The sequence below is a fragment of the Nematolebias whitei genome, chromosome 9 (genome assembly GCF_014905685.2).
Source record: "Nematolebias whitei isolate Nwh7 chromosome 9, NemWhi1, whole genome shotgun sequence".
Taxonomy (NCBI): Eukaryota; Metazoa; Chordata; class Actinopteri; order Cyprinodontiformes; family Rivulidae; genus Nematolebias; species Nematolebias whitei.
The window spans coordinates 7,978,114-8,003,070 of NC_056506.1; the positions used below are offsets into that span (position 1 = coordinate 7,978,114).

General features: G+C 39.4%; 1 protein-coding gene across 1 annotated transcript in view; it reads right to left on the minus strand.

Moving 5' to 3' along the window:
* Window positions 1-24,957, minus strand: part of agla (amylo-alpha-1, 6-glucosidase, 4-alpha-glucanotransferase a) — a 355,602-nt gene that overhangs the window by 166,350 nt on the left and 164,295 nt on the right. Inside the window, exons 10-14 of the mRNA XM_037681985.1 lie at window positions 21,979-22,102; window positions 10,628-10,791; window positions 10,417-10,518; window positions 4,507-4,662; window positions 4,186-4,336 (exon numbers count right to left, since the gene is read on the minus strand). Of these exons, the coding sequence (XP_037537913.1) occupies window positions 4,186-4,336; window positions 4,507-4,662; window positions 10,417-10,518; window positions 10,628-10,791; window positions 21,979-22,102 (697 nt within the window). The remainder of the gene's footprint in view (window positions 1-4,185; window positions 4,337-4,506; window positions 4,663-10,416; window positions 10,519-10,627; window positions 10,792-21,978; window positions 22,103-24,957) is intronic.

Below are 24,957 nucleotides of genomic sequence, written 5' to 3' on the forward strand. Positions count from 1 at the left end.
GGAACTGATAGGATGCCACCTATGCAACAAATCCAGTCGTGAAATTTCCTCACTCCTAAATATTCCACAGTCAACTGTCAGCTGTATTATAAGAAAATTTACGTGTTTGGGAATGACAGTAACTCAGCCACGAAATGGTAGGCCACGTAAACTGACGGAGCTGGGTCAGCGGATGCTGAAGCGCATAGTGCGAAGAGGTCACCAACTTTCTGCAGAGTCACTCACTAAAGACCTCCAAACTTCATGTGGCCTTCAGATTAGCTCAAGAACAGTGCACAGAGAGCTTCATGGAATGGGTTTCCATGGTTGAGCAGCTGCATCTAAGCTATATATCACCAAGTGCAATGCAAAGCGTTGGATGCAGTGGTGTAAAGCATGCCACCACTGTACTCTAGAGCAGTGGAGGCATGTTCTCCGGAGTGACGAATCGCACTTCTCCATCTGGCAATCGGATGAACGAGTCTGGGTTTGGCGGTTACCAGGAGAACGGACTTGTCTGACTGCATTGTGCCAAGTGTAAATTTTGGTGGAGTGGGGATTAAGGTGTGGGGTTGTTTTTCAGGAGCTGGGCTTGGCCCCTTAGTTCTAGTGAAAGGAACTCTGACTGCTTCAGCATACCAAGACATTTTGTACAATTCCATGCTCCCAACTTTGTGGGAACAGTTTGGAGTTGGCACCCTTCCTCTTCCAGAATGACTGTGCACCAGTGCACAAAGCAAGGTCCATAAAGACATGGATGGCAGAGTCTGGTGTGGATAAACTTGACTGGCCTGCACAAAGTCCTGACCTTAACCTGATAGAACACCTTTGGGATGAATTAGAGCGGAAACTGAGAGTCAGGTCTTCTTGTCCCATATCAGTATGTGACCTCACAAATGCGCTTCTGGAAGAATGGTCAAAAATCCCCATAAACACACTCCTAAACCTTGTGGACAGCCTTCCCAGAAGAGTTGAAGCTGTTCTAACTGCAAAGGGTGGACCAACATCATATTGAACCCTATGGATTAGGAATGGGATGTCATGTATATAAAGTTTGGTTAAATTATCTTGAGTGGATCAAAAGTTGTGGGCGGGACAAGAGAACGTTTACGGACAGATTAATGGAGACTACATACTTGCTCTTTGTGGAAGGCAGAAACGCATCCTCCTCTGCTACCTCCGTGCTTTGCTCTTTTGTCTTGTGAACCTCTTACAGAGCCTCTATTTTTGCATACCTTCTAAATTGTTAACGATGGATTCTTTCAGCTGGTCTCAAATAAATTTCTCATCAGGTAGTCACGGTGAAGGAAAATCCTTTTACCTCAACGGAAACATTATTGTATCTATGATAAATGGATTCTGCTGTTTGGGGCTAGTGGAAATCTGGATTGTTGACAATTTCAGTAACATCAGCAGCTGTTTAAGATGCCTGGAATGTGAGGAGAATGTGCCGAGCTTGGCAGCACTCAGACTCTACGTGAACTATATGTGGTGTTGTATAAAAGCTGAGCAGGCTGCTCCTTATCAGGACTCTGGAACTTTCTGGCAGTGTCCACAAATGTTTGGAAGGAACAAATTTTGGAGAAGTTGTAAGTTTGACTTCGGCATAAGTAATCAAATTCGGCTGTTTGGAGTCGCCATGAGAGAATGCACTAGCGAGACTGTAAGGCAGACACAGAAATTTATGAGTTCGGCATGACCCAAAACAATGTTGATATCTGAATCTGGACCTGGCCTTGGAAGAAGGACTATTTCAACTCCTCCTTGGATGCTATGGAAACAAAGACGCTCTGTCCCCCTCCCCATCCCCTCCCGTCCCCAAGGTCGTGGACCTGTGACAGAGCTCAACCGAGCTGGCTGATAAACATTTATCAGGACTATGGCAGGAGGGTAGCAGCTCTGGACTGTGCTGTGCTATGACCTTCCCCCAAACTCAGTGTCTCCACTGGCATATATATTATATGTTTGATGCCTATTTATGTTGCTTTTTGTGCTGAGGTCATTTCTGATCTCCCCTTTCCTCATATTGTCATTTTCCTTATCTAAAAAGGTGGCACCAGTCAAGTGGCTGCAGCCTTGTCTCCCCATGTATGTCTTTTCTTAATGCACTTTGGTAACAGTTCCTGTTTTAAATGTGTTACACAAATAAATTTGACAACTTGACTAATACGTCCGGCATCAACAGGCATATAATAATATTGCTGGTTGATTTTGATTTGGGGAAAGAGACCTAATGACCTCTTTCTTACAAACCACGTGAGATATTTGAACAAAACATTAAATTTGATGAAGATCCCTAAATACATGTATAATGTCTAACATTCTTATAAATCTCAGGATGGTTTTAGACTGACTTGAAATTTGACAAACAAATAATCTGTTCAGCAGAAAAGCTTCTTCCAATTAAGGCAGCTTATGCCTAACCTTATGTCAGTGTTGTCCATATCTGACCTTGAGAAACTAGTCCATGCCTTTATCTCAGCCCGATTGGACAACTGTAATGGACTCTATGCTGGGGTCAGTCAAGTCTCCACTTCACATTTCCAACTCGTCCAGAATGCTGCTTCTCAACTCTTAACCGGTACTCGTAGGTTTGAGCCAGTGTTTCCCCTAGATAACTTGCCATGTCGGGGCGCTCATCTCGTCTGTGATTTTTGTCTGTGTGGGGAGGGGGGATGGAGACTCGTCCTAAGCTGTGCAGCGCGCTGTTTAAACCAACAGTTTTGGGGGGGGGACAGAGGCAGCCACGTGCCATTTGCATTGACAGTTTTACAGTTTTAGACCAGGATGTGTGAGAGGAGACAGACACACAACTCAGCCGCGCGCTGTCTGAACCGACAGACGCCATCGACAGATCGAGCGTTTTCAGTCGTGGGCCCTAAACTTTGGAATAATCTGCCCATCAACATTCGACAGGCCACCTCAGTCTCTGCTTTTAAATCTCTCCTAAAAACACATCTATACTCATTGACATTTAACACAGGATGATTGGATTTAGATTTAGTTTTTCATTGATGCTGATTCTGTTTATGCTTTTGTTATTATTCCTATTCAAGGCCATCAGATCTGATTTAGTATTTCATTGTTTCTGACTGAGTTTATGCTTTTTGTTATTATTTCCTTGACTTTTGACACAACGTGATCTGATTTAGTATTTCATTGTTTCTAATTATGTTTTCGGTTTTATATTTTTATTCCATGTGCTGTAAATATATCTTGCTACTTTTTATTTGATGATGTGATATTTTTGTTAAGCACTTTGGTAACAGTTTCTGTTTTAAATGTGCTCTATAAATACATCTGACTTGACTTGACAGTTGTTTTTTTTTTTTTGATGGCCGGGGGGGGGAGAAACAGACGCACATCTGAGCCGTGCGCTGTTTGTACCAACAGTTTTCGAGTGGCGGGGGTGCGTTCAGCGTGAGGGGTTCAGCATGAAGGAAGAGGCTGCCTTTAGCTTTTTAGCTTCAGCATGAAGGAAGAGGCTGCCTTTAGCTTTTTAGCTAGTGCACCTGCATTGAGAGCTGCTAGTTTAGCGTTACGTCAGTGCAGACAGGTGGTTGGGGGTGGGGGGTGGGGTTCGGTAGACGGGGCGCTCGGTTCTGTTGATGGGGCGAGGCGTCCCGCTTGTATAATGGTAGGGGAAACACTGTTTGAGCATATTACACCAGTTCTGTCCTCCATTCACTGGCTTCCTGTGCGTACTAGAAAAGATTTAAAAATTCTCTTGTTGACCTATAAGTGCATAAATGGCCTTGCACCCCCTTTCGCTCTGAGCCACTGGAACCATATGTTCCAGCTCAGGCCCTGAGATCATCCAATCAGTTGCTTTTGGCCGTTCCAAAAACAAAACTGAAGCTCAGAGGTGATCGGGTATTTTCAGTCATGGGCCCCAAACTCTGGAACAACCTGCCCGCCCCCCCATCATTAGGCAGGCCTCCTCCCTTCCTGCATTCAAATCTCTGTTAAAAACATCTGTTTGCTCTGGTATTTCACACAGTGAGAGTTGATTTAGTATTTTTTGTTGTGTTATGTTTTTTATTTAATGCTATCAATTAAATTTTCAGTATATTCATAGTTTTATTTTTTCCATTAATTTACTCTCATTGACGTTATTGTTAAGCACTTGGGTAATAGACACTGTTTTAAATGTGCCCTATAAATAAAGTTGACTTTACCTGACTAACAGAGACTTTTTAATCTTACCAGGTATGAAAATAGATGGAACCTTGGTGTCATACTGGTGGGTTTTGGGATCCTTGAAGGCCGTCCGGCTCACTGTTACCACAGACTGGTGTGTGCTGGGACAATGACGAGTAATTGCAACTATATCTGCATCAACCTGGTCAACATACACCTGAAAATTGAGACAAAAGTGTGAAGTTTAACTCAAAACGGGTCTGAACGATCAGAGCTTCAGATATTTGTATTAGATTTGACTTCATAATCACATAGCAGAAATATAACATGAAAGTGTCTGCAGTGACTGTTAACATTTTGTGTAATCTTTATAGTATTGTTGTGTACCTGGATGAATCCCTGAGTTGCCAACTCCTGGTGCAGTTTGTTAAGTGCCAGTTTGCCAGCAATGATGCCGTTCTGAAATCCAACTTCCCCAGGGGTGGTGGGGGCTGCTGAGGGATTCCACTTGGGGTAAAATCGTTCCTCCTTCACCACAGATATCTGCCCTCACACAAACAAACACAAGCTGAGTAGGTAAAGGGTACGTCAAGTCTACAGCAGGTCAATCATCCTAGTTCTGGTTCTGTTGGAAGTTTATTTTTGTTGAAAGGGAGTGTTTCCTTCCAACTGTCTCCAACTTCTCCCGACAGGAGTCAGGGTAAGGAGGACACTGAACTCTAGAGGAAAAATTGGATTCATGATGACGACTAGAATCTACTGTTTGGGTTGGTGGAATCTGGTTGTCTACAAATTCGTGTGGAGGTGTTGAAGCTTGACAGTGCTCGGACTGAATGTGGAGCTGTGACAGGGATTTGGAGCAGCTGTATCAGGACTGTGATCTCCCTGGCAGCACTCATGAATGGTGGGAATAATCTTGGAGAAAGCTGTGAGCTCGACCTTTGGAGTGAAGGATCAATTCGGCTGTTTTGGAGTTTCCATCAGAGAATATGTACCAGCGAGACTTTAAAGGCAGAAACAACAATTCACGAGTTCTGCCTGATCCAAACTGTGGCCTTGATGCTGGACTTATCTCAACTCCTCCTGGAATGTTTTGAAAACAACAAAGATGCTTTGACTGTTTCCTCACTCCTCCCTTCCCCAAGGCCGTGGACATGTAACAGAACCTCAACTGAGCTGAAGATGAACGTCACCTCTTATCTGGACAATGGCTGAGGGGGGGGGCTCTGGACTATGCTATGACTTTCCCTTAAAAATTCAATGTTTTCACCGCCTATATGTAAATGTATAACGTCTGTTTATGTTGCTTTGCTGTGGTAGGATTTTTTGATGCTTCAAATTGTGCCCTGTCTAGGACATGGTGTGAGAGATCTTTTTTTTTATACCGTCTCTCCTCATGTTTTCTTTCCTTTTCTTATCTAAGCAAAATATTATTCTGAATAAGAATAAGAAGGCCGCGCTGATTATTTTAGCCGCAGCTTTGTGCACTCCGCTCATCTTCGGACGACTGTACGTACATATTCGTGTTGTATCTCGGTGCCATGCCAATAAAGTTTATTCTGATTTTGATGTTTGCTAATTTCTGTAGATCCAGTCTTTTCAATGTGTGGGGCCTGCCTCCCCTGGGGGGGAGGGGTGCAGAGTTTTTTCCTTGGGGGTGGGGGGTTTCAACATGAAGGAAAAATAAAATATAAATAAAAATAGCAGAAAAGTAAGGCTATTTTCACAGTGCATGTCTTGAATACTCAATTGTATTTGTTCAGATTAGATTTATTTTCTTATGTGGTGTGTCAAATGTTAATTCAATCAGACTCCAGTGTGACCCATTAACATTTCTGAGGCGGCCCTCATGCACAGAAGACAACATGATGTCACATGCAGCATGTTGTGTTTAAATAAATATAAATGCTACACATGTCAGCATGTGTGATTCTGAAGATCTGGCTGAACTTTGTAGGGTTTTATACCTGGATTATTGAGCATGACCTTTGATAATTCTGAAGTTGTTTAGTTCTACAAACCGGATTCCAAAAAAGTTGGGACACTAAACAAATTGTGAACAAAAACTGAATGCAATGATGTGGAGATGGCAAATGTCAATATTTTATTCATAATATAATATAGATTACAGATCAAAAGGTTAAACTGAGAGAATGTATAATTTTAAGGGAAAAATCTGTTGTTTCCAAATTTCATGGTGTCAATAAATCCCAAAAAAGTTGGGACAAGTCCATTTTTACCACTGTGTGGCACCCCCCTTCTTCTTACAACACTCAACAGACGTCTGGGGACAGAGGAGACCAGTTTCTCAAGTTTAGAAATAGGAATGCTCTCCCATTCATGTCTAATACAGGCCTCTAACTGTTCAATCGTCTTGGGCCTTCTTTGTCGCACCTTCCTCTTTATGATGCGCCAAATGTTCTTTATAGGTGAAAGATCTGGACTGCAGGCTGGCCATTTCAGTACCCGGATCCTTCTCCTACGTAGCCATGATGTTGTGATTGCTGCAGAAGGTGGTCTGGCATTATCGTGTTGAAAAATGCAGGGTCTTCCCTGAAAGAGATGACGTCTAGATGGGAGCATATATAGTTCTAGAACCTGAACATAGATCTCTGCATTAATGGTGCCTTTCCAGACATGCAAGCTGCCCATGCCACAAGCGCTCATGCAACCCCATACCATCAGTGATGCAGGCTTCTGAACGGAGCGTTGATAACAACTTGGGCTATCCTTGTCCTCTCTGGTCCGGATGACATGGCATCCCAGTGTTCCATAAAGAACTTCAAATCGTGACTCATCTGACCACAGAACAGTCTTCCATTTTGTCACACTCCATTTTAAATGACCCCTGGCCCAGTGCAAACGTCTGAGCTTGTGAAGCTTGCTTAGAAATGGCTTCCTCTTTGCACTGTAGAGTTTCAGCTGGCAACGGCGGATGGCATGGTGGACTGTGTTCACTGACAATGCTTTCTGGAAGTATTCATGAGCCAATTCTGTTATTTCCTTGACAGTCACATTCCTGTTTGAGGTGCAGTGACGTTTAAGGGGCCGGAGATCACGAGCATCCAGTAGAGTTTTACGGCCTTGACCCTTACATATAGTGATTGTTCCAGATTCTCTGAATCTTTTGATGATGTTATGCACGGTTGATGATGATAACTTAAAAGTCTTTGCTATTTTACACTGGGTAACACCATTCTGGTATTGTTGCACAATCTTTCTGCGCAACAATGGTGGAATTGGTAATCCTCTTACCATCTTGGCTTTTGAGAGACACTGACACTCTGAGAAGCTCTTTTTGTACCCAATCATGTTGTCAATTGACCTAATTAGTGTTAATTGGTCTTCCAGCTGTTCGTTATATGCACATTTTCCTTTTTCCAGCCACATTGCTACTTGTCCCAACTTTTTTGGAGATTTGTTGACACTGTGAAATTATGAATCAACATATTTTTCCTTTAAATTGTTACATTTACTCAGATTAAACTTTTGATCTGTCATCTATGTTATATTACGAATAAAATATTGACATTTGCCATCTCCACATCATTGCATTCAGTCTTTATCCACAACTTGTTTAGTGTCCCAACTTTTTTGGAATCCGGTTTGTAGTTTAAGTCAGTTGTTTATTTCCACTCTAAGGTGGGCTAGCTCTCCCACACTTTGAAACCCCCTTACTGTAGTTTTACAATTGACAATCTAATTGTGACAGGTTATGAAGAACTCAACTAGTTGTGTGTTACTCTACTAGAATCTGGTTGTTTTACACTGCATGATTTGGATCTTGTACTTTCTGGACAGTGCCCTGAGGTGACTTCTGTTGTGAATTGATGATTTATAAATACAGCATATAAAAAACTGCATCAAATTGACATAGCCTAATTTTAAAGTAAAACAAAGCAAAGATAATTTATCACATACTGTAGGTGTCCAACACCAAAGACTTAGGTGGACAAATAAAAACAAGGAGCTCGGTGTCCCTTGCCTGAATGTGGGTTACCGGGGCTCCACCCTGGAGCCAGGCCTGTGGTATGGTCTTGTCAGCGAGCACCTGGTGACCAGGTCCCTACCCATGGGGTCCAGGTAGGATCAGCCCAAAAGAGCAACTTGGGTTTGCTTCTTGTGGGCCCACCACTTACAGGAGGGGCCATACAAGTTGGAGGCATGATGCCATGGGCAGTGGCCAAAGGCGGGGGCCTTGGCGCTCTGACCATGGCTTACCAAACCTGGCTCTTGGGACATGGAATGTAATGCCCCTTTTCCACCGCTCCTCTTCAGCCCGACTCGGCTCGGCTCAGATCAGCTTGTTACACATTGCATTTCCACCACACTTTCAGGACTGGTTCTGGAGGCGTGCCCAGAATCCAACTCGCCTTACCACCTGGTGGCAGTAGTGCTCCCTTAAGCTATTTACTAGCCACCAATAAACATATTAGAAGAAAAAGACCCTGAAAAGATACACAACCAAAATGGAGGATCTCATTGCTTTATTGAACATTATGCTCAGTCTGTGACTTTTTGTCAAATATCAAAGAGAAGAGAACCAGAAAAAGTCTGTGGGCAACCAACCATAATGCTCTGGAGAAGAACGAGACTGTTGGAAAACATGATTAGAGAACGAGTGATGGTAAGCTAATGCTAATTTGCTATACCAGTATGAACCGGTAAAATGTCAATTAAATATGGTTTAGTAATACATGCTGTGTGCATGTTTCAGATGATTCTCCAGCAAAAAAATGGTAGTAGACCTACAGTCTGTTTACATCAAGCTCTGGAGTGACTAATGTGTGCCATAAAGATGAAAGAGGCTGTTAACTTCCATTGATGTATCATTTAAGTATAAATGTTGACAATAAAGATGTATTAAAAATATCTACTTTTCTTATGACACTTTAGTTATTTACCAAACACTGTAGATTTAGCTCATATTCATGACTTGAACTTGAAACAGGTTTCATATACAGGTCCTTCTCAAAAAATTAGTATATTGTGACAAAGGTCATTATTTTCCATAATGTAATGATAAAAATGACACTTTCATATATTTCAGATTCATTGCACACCAACTGAAATATTTCAGGTCTTTAATTGTTTTAATACTGATGATTATGGCATACAGCTCATGAAAACCCAAAATGCCTGTCCCGAAAAATTAGCATATCATGAAAAGGTTTTCTAAACAAGCTATTATTCAGGTCTCACTTGTAAATGAGTCCTCGAGGCTCAATGGGATTTACCTGTCTAAATAAAGGTTGATTGATTATTAACCTAACCATCTGAATCAACGACGTAACTCTAAACACCTGCAAAAGATTCCTAAGGCTTTTAAAAACTCCCAGCCTTGTTCATTACTCAAAACCGCAATCCGCATAATATACATAATATTACCTATTTTGTCACATAACTAGTATTTATTTAGAATTAGGCACTGCCAAAATGAAATAAGAAGAGACATCAAAGAGGCTCTTCCTGGTCTTTGTTTATTGAAACAATATTAATTGAACTCTGACTCTTCATCTCTCTCTGATAGTGATTCAAAATAATCTAAAGAAACATCAGATTCTTGTCTTCTGTCTGTGTTGTCAGCCATTGTAGCAACGCTCCGTCTACATGCAGGCAGTCCCCTTTGTCATCTCTTCCTGTTAATACGCCATTTAGTATGTTAAATGTTTATTTCAATGTGATTTTTATGTTTTGCAATGTTATTAATATTATCTTTCCAAAAATGCATTCATATTTACTGTGAAACTTTGATGTCACAGACACTTTATTGCCTCATTTGTATTTTAGGCCTCATCAACCTACAAGCTTGTGGTTTGGGAGGTACTTGGAGATTTAAGGGTCACCTTAATCAAGGGTCTTGGACCTCTATTACAACCGTTTGAGGTCTTAGTTTTTTAACAACTGAACAAAGCATAAAATACATATGGACTCTGAAAGTTACATTCAGCAAACTGTCAAATTTATGAAGTTTTTACATGGAATGATGGTGTGATGACCAGGGCTGCATACTAGATATAATATCAGCGTGTGCATTATCAATAGTGTGCAACATCAATAACTCAACACTAATCACAAGTGCATGTTTTACTAATATTGTACAGCCTTGTTGAGACTTGTTCTGCTCATTTTTTGTAAGAACACTGCCATATCTAGTTTTGTTTTTATTTTTAATACAAAAGGATACAAGACAGGACAAAAAGATGTGTATAGATTTGTCAAAGATGTGTCAATAGTAGACTGTGTGTGGAAAAAATAAATAAATTCAGACAAGACGAATGTGTGATTTAAAGTAACCTGATGTGGAACCAGCTCATCATATCCTCTGGTGGAACCAGTAGCACAACAGGCCATGGAGACAATAGCAGAACTGGGCAGAGAGTCGAGTGCTGAGCGCAGCTAGAAAATAAAAGTCAGACAAAAAAGCAGTTACGAGATCAAATCTGTTTTGGTCCAGAAATGATCAAACAAAACCTCATTTAAAATCTAAACATTTTCCTATCCACACCTGGATAGGGCACTCGTTGTCATGGGTCACATCAAGGAACATAGCATGAGCGATGGTGGGCATCAAAGGGCGCAGGCTGGGCTGAACAAAGGCTCCTACAGGCTCACCGCCATAACGATAGACCAGCCGGCCCTCTTCATGGCTATCACCTGCTGACATGGCCTCTTAACAGGATAAGAGCAAGAAAAAGTAAAACCTGGTGAAACAGGATAAGCAACACCACAAGGTTTGCCCAAACTTTCTAGCTTCAGACAACTCAGGCTCATTCCAGTCCAGCAAATCAAAACAGGTGTTGTCTCTGAGAGCTGACATACAACACGAGGTTAAATCAGCAAACAGGAAGTTACAGTGCAGGTAAAATAGAAACAAGTTAAAAGTACTTTGTAATAAAAATGTTTAAGTCTTGTTTAACAGAACGCCTGGGAGTGAAAACCGTTCGATTTTACATCAAAGTTCATGCTCAATCATCCAGGTACCAAATCCAATATGTTCTATTTTACACTGATTTAAATGTGATTGAAAATGTTTTATTACACTTAAATTATTCATTTACAATAGATTTTGAATAATTTCAAAATATTATTCTGTTTCTTTTGGCTTTTCCCTCTTCAGGGGCCTCCACAGCGAGTCATCCTCCTCCATCTCACTCTGTCCTCTGCATCCTCTGTCCTCACTCCAACTACCTCCATGTCCTCTCTAACTGCATCCATATGTCTCCTCTTTGTCTTTTTCCTGGCAGCTGCATTTCTAACATCCTTCTACCAATATACCCACTGTCCCTCCTCTGGACATGTCCAAACCATCTCAGTCTGGCCTCTCTAACTTTATCTCCCAGTTGTTCAACCTGTGCTGTACCTCTTATTTTGTATTTTATACTTATTATACTTATTTATACTTTTATACTAAATATATTTAGTATTTTATGCTTATTTTTTTAATTGTCTTATTTGACAATTTTTATCTTCTTCATAACAGTCATTCTACACACAACCATCCAATGTTGTATGGCCACACTCTCCCCTGCCACAACTTTACAGTCCCCAATCTCCATCAGGTTTCCTCTTCTACATAGAATATAGTTGACCTGTGTACTCCTTCCTCCACTCTTATAGGTCACTCTATGTTCCTCCCTCTTTTGGAAATAAGTGTCGACTACAGCAATTTCCATTCTCTTGGCAAAATCCACCACCATCTATCCTTCCTGGTTTCTTTCCTGGACACCAAACCTACCCATCACTTCCTCATCCCCTCCGTTTCCTTCACCAACATGTCCATTCAGGTCTGCTCCGATCACCACTCTCTCCTCCCTGGGAATACTCTCTATCACTTCATCCAGATCTTTCCAAAATGCATCTTTCTCCACCACATCACATCCAACACGTGGAGTATAACCACAGACAACATTTAGCATAAGATCATCTACGTCTACCTTCAGGCACATCACCCTATCTGACACTATTTTCACCTCTATTACATTCTTTGCCAACTCCTCCTTCAGGACCACCCCTACTGCATTATTCTTTCTTTCCACACCATGGCAAAACAGTTTAAATCCTGCTCCAGTGCTGTGAGCCTTGCTGCCCTTCCACTTGGTCTCTTGGACACATAAAACATCTACCTTCCTTCTCTGCATCATGTCAGCCAGCTCTCTACCTTTGCATGTCATTGTCCCCACATTTAGTGTTGCAACCCTCAGTCCTACATTCTTGACTTTCCTCTTCTCCCTCTGTCTCCTGACACGTTTCTCTCTTCGTGGTCTTCAAATAACAGTAGCACAGTTTCTTCCGGCACCCTGTTTGTCAACAGCACCGGTGGCGGTCGTTGTTAACCCGGGCCTCGACTGATCCGAAATAGGGCTGGGCGATATGGACCAAAATTAATATCTCAATATTTTAAGATAAATGGCGATATACAATATATATCTCAATATATTTTTCTCTCCATAAAGTAGTAACAAATATATATTCTGAGTCAAAGCTTTGCCCCAGTTGTCACACAGCTTAAAGCTGTAACTGTACAAAATAAATGTCTCCAAAAAAATGTTTTTTTTCCTGCATAACAAAACCAAAAACAGAGCTGAATCACTTAAAATTTAAACACAACATATTCAGAGCAAACAATGACAGGCGACTTGCTCTTTAAAAAGTCTGATTCTAATGAAGTATATTCATTCAACCTTAAATTTTTTTTCATTTAACCTGTATTTAAACAGGTTAGTCTCATTGAGCCATGAGAACTCATTTTCAAGAGAGACCTGTTTAGGGAGCAGATGGGGGTTAAGGGCCTTGCTCATGGGCCCAGAGTGGGGCGAATGAGGGTGGGGGCAGGTGGGGGTGCTTCACCTACCCCACCCACATTTTTGATGTTCTTGGTACCGGGGCTTGAACCGGCGATCTTCCGATTACAGGCCCACCTTCTCTAACCTCTGCGCCACCACTCCCCCATATTAATAACCTTTAATAACAAAACTGTAAGCCCACATTGTTGTGTAGTTGGCTTGTTTACTGAGCTTGGTTCTGTTTGATTACGGCTCCTTTCTTTCTGAATTTAAAAGTTCCAATGCTCTTTGAATGCACCTTCTGTGTAAACAAAGTTTCAAGCTGCGTGTCAGTCAGAGATTTTTCCTCTCCCGACACAAGACGGAGCCTTGCAGCTTTGTTGAAGCAGCACTGTCATTTTTCACACCTTATCAGGGATTTAAAGTGGTTCTCCCACTGTCAGTCAACAGCTAAAGCAAGCAGCCGGGAGTGGAGCGGGTTTGTCAGTGAGGGAGGGAAGAGGAGGAGTGGTGTGAAAGGCTGCAGCCTGCAGTCAGACTGGGAGAAAAACTGCTGGATTTATAACTTTATGCAGAGTATAAAACTATATCATTTTATATCGATATAGTCTCATTTTATATCTCGTTTCAAATAATCTCGATATTTTAAAATATTGATATATTGCCCAGCCCTAACTCGGAATGGTGTCATTTAGATGAACTCGCATAGTAGTTTTGGCAAAAGTGTTTTACGTCAGATGCCCTTCCTGACAAAACCTTCACAATTTGCCCAGGCTCGGGACTGATACGAGATACACTGGCTTGTGCTTCCTAGTGGCCTTTAATAGAAATTAAGAGTATACATATATAAACTCAAGTAAATTCATACAATGTTTTATTAGCTTTTACATTAAAATCTGAACTGTAATTCTTTAATGGTCACCCAAAATCTAAATTGGTAAATACTGTTTCAAAGAATAATTTTTCAAACTCTCCCCTCCCTCCATGTCTGTAAACAGAGCTGATAAACATTTACATTAGAATACAGCTGAAAGCAAGTGTTTATTTTTTTCTTTTATAAAGTCAAATTTTAAATCAAACAAATGTTTACCTGCTCGCTGCTCAAAATTGTTTTTGCTAAATGCCAGCATAAACTGAGACTAAACGACCAACTGGATTGACAAAATACATTCTTCAGCAGAACACAAATGCATGGTACTTGAAATATAACGGACTATGATATTTTTTTGTAGCCCAAGTCCTTTGCTATATTGATATTTTCCTTACTGATATGGTGATGATGATGAAATTGCAATATATTGTGCAATATACTGTAAAAGGGATGATGTCTATGTACAGTGATGCTCAAAACTTTTTGAACTCTTTATAATTTTCTATATTTCTGCATAACTATGACCTAAAACATCATCAGATCTTCACACAATTCCTAAAAGTAGATAAAGAGAACCCAGTTAAACAAACAAGATTAAAATATTATACTTGTTCATTTATTTATTGATGAAAATGATCCAAAATTACACATTTGTGAGTGGTAAAAGTATGTGAACCTCTAGGATTAGCAGTTAATTTGAAGGTGAAATTAGAGTCAGGTGTTTTCATTCAATGGGATGATCAGGTGTGAGTGGGCACCCTGTTTGTAGGGATGCACCGATCCACTTTTTTTTACTTCCGATCCGATCCCGATACCTAGAACTGAGTATCGGCCAATACCGATCCAGTTCCGATATCATGATCATCATTGATTTTATACGAGGCTGTAATAATCTCCTTTCAAGTACAATTTGTACAAATCTATGCATGCATGTCCAAAAAGGCAACTTGAGTTAAGTTTTATTAACGTTGGATAAGTTTTAAAGTTAGAATTAAATTCTGCTAACACATAACATGTTTCTTTTTATTCCTAGCTTTAAAGTGGATATTAAAGTGATTAATTTTAAGTGATTGTTTAAAGTTATTTTATATATTTTTTTAAATAAGGGGCAGATATAAGAATTATTTTTCTTCTTTCTGCACTCTTTTCATTCTATGTTTTCTTTTTGATGATTTTTTAAAAATGTTGTTTTTTTTAAATGAATGAATAAATGAATAAAATAAAATAAAATATTAAACGGCTTCAAACACCTGGCATAAACCAACAGGCATGTTCCTGTTTTTAGCATTTTACATCACTTTATAATGTAGCTGTTTTTGTTTTTAATATAATTTTCAAATCATATGTTTTTTATGATTGTCTACTGTTGTACTGATAAATATCTCCTGGAGGGTAAACTATATCTTGGCTGCAAGTATCAAGCTGTGAAATCCTTCGTTTTCTACAACTGATAGTGGTTGGTCATTAATTATGATGAAGTTTAGCAACTTCTCTGTCAACATTTGAGCTCCATGGTTTCAGCGATGTCTTCTTCTTGCTCAGTCCGAAGCAGGCAGCCTGATTTGGGGCAGACGCGCTCAGTCTGTCCCCCCTCAGAGACGGGCAGATTGAGCGGGGCAGATTGGACGCGGCTGGCCTGGGTCGAGTTGCCTGTTGTGAGTTGAGCAAAGAGCAGCGCCCTGCTGAAGCCACGGAGCTCGAATGTCCATCGTAAAACTAACTTTACCGTGGTTTAATGTGGCGCTATGGCTCTGCAGACATTGCACGTTGCTGTCTTGCTTTGTGGTGTTTTTATGTAAAATACTTCAACACAGTAGACATGTTTAGATGAAAAGTTTGTTAGCCGTTAGCCACAGTGCTGCTAACTCAGCCCTCACGTTGTACCTGGCTGCAAACTATGAAATGGATTTCCTGATTGTGAGGCGGGTCTTATTACTCTGGGTTCATGAGACACGCTGCCGTTCAGGAAATCCATTCCATAGTTTGAAGCCAACTTGCATCATGGATCGGAAAATCCGATACGTAAATTTTGCTGGTATCAGAGGCCGATACCGATACTGGATCGGATCGGCCCCATCCCTACCCAATTGATTTAAAGAACTTGCTCTATCAAAGTCTGCTCTTCACAAAAGATTTGTGGAAGTGTATAATGGCAGAAACAAAGGAGATCTCTGAGGACCTCAGAAAAAGAGTTGTTGATGTTCATCAGGCTGGAAAAGGTTACAAAAACATCTCTAAAGCGTTTGGACTCCACCAATCCACAGTCAGACAGATTGTGTACAAATGGAGGAAATTTAAGATCAGTGTTACCCTCCCCAGGAGTGGTGGACCAACAAAGATCACTCCAAGAGCAAGGCATGGAATAGTCGGCGAGGTCACAAAGGACCCAGGGTAACTTCTTAACAACTGAAGGCCTCTCTCACATTGACTAATGTTAATGTTCATGAGTCCACCATCAGGAGAACATTGAACAAGAATGGTGGTCATGGCAGGGTTGAAAGAGAAAGCCACTGCTCTCCAAAAAGAACATTGCTGTTCGTCTGCAGTTTGATAAAGATCACGTGGACAAGCCGGAAGACTGTTCGAAGAATGTTTTCTAGATGAATGAGACAAAAATAGAACTTTTGGGTTTAAATGAAAAATGTTATGTTTGGAGAAAGAAAGACTGCATTCCTATATAAGAACATTATCCCATATGTGAAACATGGTGGTGGTAGTATCACGGTTTGGGCCTGTTTTGCTGCATCTGGGTCAGGACGGCTTGCATACAGCTCATGAAAACCCAAAATGCCTGTCCCAAAAAATTAGCATATTTCATCCCACCAATGAAAGACAAATGTTTTTAATACAAAAAAACGCCAACCTTCAAATAATCATGTTCAGTTATGCACTCAATACTTGGTCTGGAATCCTTTTCCATGAATGACTGCTTCAATGCGGCATGGCACGGAGGCAATCAGCCTGTGGCACTGCTGAGGTGTTATGGATGCCCAGGATGCTTTGATAGTGGCCTTAAGCTCATCCAGAGTGTTGGGTCTTGCGTCTCTCAACTTTCTCTTCACAATATCCCACAGGTTCTCTATGGGGGTTCAGGTCAGGAGAGTTGGCAGGCCAATTGAGCACAGTAATACCATGGTCAGTAAACCATTTACCAGTGGTTTTGGCACTGTGAGCAGGTGCCAGGTCGTGCTGAAAAATGAAATCTTCATCTCCATAAAGCTTTTCAGCAGATGGAAGCATGAAGTGCTCCAAAATCTCCTGATAGCTAGATGCATTGACCCTGCCCTTGATAAAACACAGTGGACCAACACCAGCAGATGACATGACACCCCAGTGACTGTGGAAACTTGACACTGGACCTCAAGCAATGTGAATTCTGTGTCTCCTCTCTTCCTCCAGACTCTGGGACCTTGATTTCCAAAGCAAATGCAAAATTTACTGTAATCATAGAACATAACTTTGGACCACTCAGCAGCAGTCCCAGGCGAGATGCTTCTGACGCAGTCTCTTGTTCAAAAGTGGCTTGACCTGGGGAATGCGGCACATGTAGCCCATTTCCTGCACACGCCTGTGCACGGTGGCTCTGGATGTTTCTCCTCCTGACTCAGTCCACTGCTTCCGCAGGTCCCCCAAGGTCTGGAATCGGCCCTTCTCCACAATCCTCCTCAGGGTCCGGTCACCTCTTCTTGTTGTGCAGCGTTTTCTGCCACACTTTTCCCTTCCCACAGACTTCCCACTGAGGTGCCTTGATACAGCACTCTGGGAACAGCCTATTCGTTCAGCAATTTATTTCTGTCTTACCCTCTTGCTTGAGGGTGTCAATGATGGTCTTCTGGACAGCAGTCAGGTCGGCAGTCTTACCCATGATTGTGGTTTTGAGTATTGAACAAGGCTGGGAGTTTTTAAAAGCCTCAGGAATCTTTTGCAGGTGTTTAGAGTTACGTCGTTGCTTCAGATGGTTAGGTTAATAGCTTGTTTAGAGAACCTTTTCATGATATGCTAATTTTTTGGGACAGGCATTTTGGGTTTTCATGAGCTGTATGCCACAATCATCAGTATTAAAACAATTAAAGACCTGAAATATTTCAGTTAGCGTGCAATGAATCTGAAATATATAAAAGTTTCATTTTTATCATTACATTATGGAAAATAATGACCTTTATCACAATATGCTAATTTTTTGAGAAGGACCTGTATAATATTTTAGTCTTGTTTGTTTAACTGGGTCCTCTTTATCTACTTTTAGGACTTGTGTGAAAATCAGATGATGTTTTACATCATATTTATGCAGAAGTATAGAAAATTATAAAGAGTTCACAAAGTTTCAAGCATCAATGTGTACTTGCATTTAGTGGAGGGAGGATCGATTTGAATATTGGTATTATTTTTACTGCTTTAAGGAGTAGTAGTATTTTATTCATTTTAAAAAACAAAAAACAATCCCATAAACTATAAAAAATACAAGAAATTTAAAATGAAAGGCAGCAGAAAGAAGAAAAAATCTTATATCTGCCCCTTTTTTTCAAACAATTAGTTCAATCGCAATAATTTTCAAGTAACATAACAAAACAAATAACTCTTTCTAATTTTTATAACTCTAATGCAATACACACGAAGCTACTTCATTTTTTTTATTTAACAATTCAGCTTTGATCTTTTTCTTAAATGTACACATTGACTTGGCATTTTTAACATCACTCTCTAGACCATTCCACAATCCAACTCCTTGGATTGAGGTAGACCTTCCCTTCAGACTAGTTCTGAATTTTGGTTTGACAAATATCTCTATCCCCTTAAGATTATAACAACTTTGTCTTTTAACAAAATTTCTTTGGATATTTAATGGTAATGTGTTATTTTGAGCCCTATACATAACTGATAAAATACTATAATCTACCAAATCATGGAACTTCAATAACTTCAGTTGATAAAATAATGTGCTTGATGGGTGACTGTAATGCTTTCTGGTGATAATTCTTACAGCTCTTTTCTGTAAAATAAAAATAGGTTTTGTAAATGTTTTACATGCTTTCCCCCAAACATCAATGCAATAGATTAAATGTGGAACAATGATTGTGTTATACAACATGTACAGAGCTTTATCATTTAAAAATTCCCTGACTTTGTATAGTACTGCAATAGATTTAGATATTTTTGTTCTTACAGAATTCATGTGGTTTTTCCATGTTAGCTGTTCATCAATGATTACACCCAAAAATTTAATCTCATTAACTCTATAAATCTCAACACCCTCAATGTTAAATGGATCATCAACAGTTCTCTTTTTGTTACTAAATATCATGTATTTAGTTTTATCTAAATTTAATGATAATTTATTAGGTTTAAACCAAGTTTGTATTTTATCAAATTCTGTCTTCATCAATTCCAACATCCGTTTTACATCTTTACCCAAATAAAAAAATGTGGTGTCATCTGCAAAAAGGACACATTTGAGGAGTCCTGAAAAATTCACTCAGTCATTCACATATAAAATAAATAACTTTGGTCCAAGTACAGAGCCTTGAGGAACTCCACAAGTGATATTGCAGAGGTCAGATCTTACACCATTTATTTGTACAAACTTGTTTCCTATCTTTCAAATAGCTAGATACCCAGTGTAATGCTGGTCCTCTTATATCATATTTATTTAATTTTTCAAGGAGAATAGTGTGGTCAATAGTATCGAATGCTTTTTTTAAATCAACAAAAATACTAACACAATACTGTCTTTGATCGACAGCAGTAGTTATTTGTTCTATTATTTCCATGAGAGCCATTGATGTAGAGTTTTTTGCTCTAAACCCATACTGACTACTACTTAGAATGTTTTGTTTAGTAATAAATTTATCTAATCTGATCACAAATAATTTTTCTAGAATTTTTGAGAACTGTGGTAATAAGGATATTGGTCTATAATTATTGAACACACATTTATCACCATTTTTAAAGAGAGGAACTACCTTAGCTACTTTCATATTGTCTGGAAATATTCCTTTTGAAAATGATAAATTACAAATATATGTAAACGGCTCGATAACATAACTCATTATGTCCTTTACAAACATCATATCCATGTCCACCCAGTCTTTTGATCTCTTGTCTGTAAGATTTTTTACAACATTCATTATTTCTTCTTTGTCAGTTCCATTAAGAAAAATACTGTTGTCACAACCTATAACTGAATGGTTCACATTATTGTCTACTTTTGGTATTTTAGCTGCAAGGCTTGATCCAACGTTCACAAAATAATGATTAAATCCATTTACAATTTCATTTTCATCATGGATTTCATCGTCATCCTTCAAAAAATATTGTGAAATACCTGTTTTTGCTTTATGACTTTTCAGAACACTATTTATTACTTGCCATGTAGCTTTCATATCACCATTACTTTTATTTAATAAATCACTATAATATTCCTTCTTGTGTTTCCTTATAATCCCTACTAATTTATTTTTATACTTCTTATATTTCTCTTTGGCCTCTTGTGTTCTCAATTTCAAGAAACATGTATACAAGTAAGTCTTTTTTTTTTTTTACAAACATTTCTCAACCCTTTCGTCATCCATGGTTGATCAACAACATTTCTCTTTGTATAATTATTTTGCACACAATTCTTTTCATACAGAGCTCCTAAAATATTCATAAACTCATCATATGATCTGTTCACATCATCAACATACACGTCTTTCCAGCTTTGTTTATGTAAATCATCTTTTAATTTGTCCATTGCTTTTGTTGATGTGTTTATTGTTTGTTTCTTAATTGTAATTTATTTTGTAATGCTTTGATCATTTTTATAAATCATGAAAACTGGTAAATGATCACTCAAATCACTCGTTAAAATACCTCCCATCACATCCCCATTTGTTATCTTTGTGAAAATATTATCAATTATTGTAGCACTATGAGTTGTAATTCTTGTTGGTTTTGATATTAACGGATAAAGATTTAAACTATACAATGAATTTGTAAATGTATTTATGTTATTTGAATCTGTTTTATTTCCCAGGTCAATACCAAAGTCTCCACACAAAAAAACGCTTTTATTAAATCTCTTGTCCAATAGTTGTACGATTTTATCGGTGAATATTTCTATATTTGATCCTGGTGAGCGATATACACAACTTATTATGTTTTTATCATTCTTGTTTATTATTTCTATTGCTATTATTTCCATAATATTATCAACAATTATTGAAATTTCATTAATTAATTTACATTTTATTTCATTTTTAACAAATAGAGCCACTCCACCACCTCTTTTGTTGCTTCTGTTCACATGATATAATTCATACCCTTCCATGTGAACATTAGTTGTGTTTTCATCGTTGAGACATAGCCAAGTTGCAGACTTGTCTTTGGGATGCTGCTTTCAATCTAAAATCTGCTGGTTGTTTTCTCTCAAGGAGCACTTTCAAGGTTGTTTTCACACCTGATAGTCCGGTAGACTCAGTTCGGTTGGGGACCAATATTCATGACATTTTGTTTGCATTTTATCTGGTGCGTTTGCATTCACACTGCACTGTGCAGTCGAGCCAACCTGTTGAACCAACATATTACCCAGCAAGCCTGTGGGGGTGCTGCAACAAAACTACTGAAAGAAACAACACAAAAGCCTCTGAAGACACTTCTTCTTCTTCTGGAAATAAAAACAAAAATGGAATGGCATCAAGTTTTAGCAGTTTTAGGAGTTCTATTTTGTCATTTTTCAAAAATGGACTCAGCATGACCAGAAGATGAGGCAGAAGACCATGGAGAATATTGTTTTTCACACAAGGCAGCTGACGGCTCCATATAAGGTCAGAGAAATGCGTGTTTGTTTGCCCTGCGTTGTACTCCACTTCTTGCTTGTGGATCGGGGCCCGGTCTGTTTACATTCACACTGTACTCGAACCGCGCTGGAGTTCTCTTCTACCGGACCGAGACCTAGGTTTTAGACCGGGCCAGAGTTGGCCTTTTTGTTCCATGACAGAGTTCGATGGCGCGTTCATACCTCCCCAAACGAACCAAACTTTCTAGGAAAACGAGCTAGAGTTCGATTAAAGCGGACTGAACAGGGCTAGCCTGAATGCACCCTAACTGACTACTAATTCATTTACAGGACCAGTGAACCATATGGACAGTTTTATCAGTGCCTGCAGACATGTTACTGAATACAGTTTATATAGAAGCATGTGAAGTGAACACTCAGCACTGTACCTCGTATGAGTGATGTAATCCCTAGCCTGGTAACAAAGACATTATCCAGCTCCTCGCTGCCGGTAAACAGTTCAGCAACCACGTATAGGTTAGGACACTCTCTTCTGGCCACATCCAGCATGAACTGGTCAAAGCAAAGTGCCAGAAGAAATGCAGGGAAGAGTACAAAGCACAAACACACACACACACACAAACACAAAGAGTGATGTAAAGGAGATGACGCCAGTTAGTGATAACAAACCTCAAAGAAAAAAAAAAGCACAGCATGCAGTGAAATAGTTTAAAAAGAAAAAACAAACAAGATGTTTGGGGATTTTGGGCATGGGAAGGTAAAATGCAGTAAGATGCAGAGTGAAAAAACAAAACAGAAAAAACAAAAACCATTAGTTCACATGTGCATACCTCGTATAAGGCTGGTAATTCCCAGCTGGTTAACAAACACATTGTCAATGAGCTCATTGCCTGTAAAGAGCTCTGCTATGACATACAGATTGGGTCTGACCACTCTGGCTGCATCTAGCATGGCCTAGATGAGACGTCCATCAGCATCACAGACACAGAGAAAGGAATACAAGGCTGCTGTTAGACTGGAGAGGTCCAAATTAAAATGGCATTGTCTTCTCATGTTTAAAGCCCCAATTACACTACGACAAATACTTTTTGCATTGTTTATCACTTTTCATTGTCCACACATTCAAACAAAAACGCTTGACGACATCCACATTTTAGACATATTAATTTACACAAAGAACATTTACAGCTTGATAAGAATGCCCCCTCAACAAATGCAGCTCTTGTTTTCTTTGATACCGTTTACAGTTTCCTCCAAGTTATTAACCGTTTCAGCATTCATTTAGTTTAATGGTGACAAGATCAGGATAAAGAGCGCAATGCAAAAAAAAAAAAAAAATGAGGAAAACAACTCCATATTTATTTTGATTTCTAAAGCTGATAAGTTCCTCATCTTCAGTTAACAAGAAGACACTAAAAACTATTTTAACATAATCTGTGTCCTCATTTACCCATTCATACAGCACTCTGCTAGATCTCTACAAAGCTAATTGAACAAATCATTCTAAAGAGACTAATCAGAGCTTTAATGCTTTAATCTTTAATCAGAGCTTTACTAAACAGCCACTGGCCAAAAGGATGGCCCAGCACAGAAGCGCAACACCATCAGGCCAGGACTCTGTGGTCTACACTCATCTCCAGGCCAACGGTCACTCGTTCAGGGATGAAGATGTTCACATCCAGGATAGAGAGGAACGATGGTTTGAGAGAGGAGTAAAGGAGGCCATCTTTGTGAAAAGAAATCGTCCATCATTAAACAGGGGTGGAGGCCTACGTGTTCAACTGTCCCCCTCTTACAATGCTGTGATTGCTAGTATCATTCAGCCTCCTGTGAATAGTAAACAGCCATCAGGTGCTAATGATCCATAGTTAGGCTGATGGTCCTTCTTGATCATGTGAGCAGTTGGTTTTGGTTGTCAGCAGCAAACTGGTTGATCCACTCTGAGAAGGTGCTATTTATAAGACTGAGCTGATACAGCACCTCAGACTGAGGAAGTCTTTCGGATGAAAGACGAAACGTTTCTACCTTTTTTGTTGTTGTTGTTTTGCTTTGTTTGTTTTTTGAATGTCCAGAGGACCAGATTGAACTTTTTTAGATTTAGATCACATCCATACACTGATAGGATACTAATGGGACACACATCAGATGTAATGAGGGGTTCAGTGTCTTGCCCATGGACACTTCGGCATGTGACTACTGGTGGATTCAAACCCCCAACTCTTGCATTGGAGGACGACTGCTCTAACCACTCAGCCACAGCCGCCCCATTATCAGGCTCCTCTCTTGTGGAACCAACTTCCAATTTTTGTCCATGAGGTTGACACATTGTCCAATTTTAAGACTGGGCTTAAGACTTTCCTTTATGATAAATCCTATAGTTAGTGTTGGCTTGGGTTTATGGAGCTATCCCTTAGTTATGTTTAGGCTTAGACTGCTGGAGGACAAACTGACCACATTGTTTCACTCTGCTGCTGTTGTAACTTGCTCTACTCTACCTGTTTGTATTTGTAATTATTTCTATCTGGAGATGTGATTTTTGTCTTTCCTCCTATAGCAAGTACTCCTGAGTTTGTCTTTTGCTACTTCCTGTCCTCTTAAGCCCCAGCAGGTCAAAGCAAATGGCTGCTTGTGCTTGCTCAGGATGGGAGACTATGATGAAGTGAAGATTAAACACAATCTGCTGCTTCCTTAGATAGAGAACTTTACTAATTTTCTTTTAGAATGTATGTGAATGTTTGTGTACAATGCCCTGAGACGACTTCTGTTGGTACTTGGAGCTACAGAAATAAAGTGAATTGAATTGAAGTGAATTAAAAACACTACAGAAAATAAGTTTTTGAAAATATCCAGAATAGTGTTGATAGGTCAAAAAATTAAAATGTGAAATAAACACATTGCCTGTAAAAGTTGAATACACAACTGGGTGAAAATTCAAAGAAAACCTAAATGTATCATGTAATGTGGTCTGTGGCTTTGTTCTATGAAAAAAACAAAAGATAAGAAGTAATAATTACTCTAATTTGACATATTTCATAATATGCCATTTTCGATTGATAACTTATAGCTTACTCTGATTCTGTTAACTGTACTTTACGGACTATAAGCCTCTACTTTTTCACACGGTTTGAATGCCGCAGCTTGTACAATGCTGTGGCTAATTTATTGATTTTTTATTTTGACGGTCTAACGAGCTTTATGCCAACAAAACATTTAGCCTCGTCACACCTGGGCGTCCAACTCAAAACAGAAGTCATCTCAGGGCACTGAACAGAAAGGCCCTATGTACATATATATACATACATATACATATACATACATATACATATACATACATATACATATACATACATATACATATACATACATATACATACATATACATATACATACATATACATACATATACA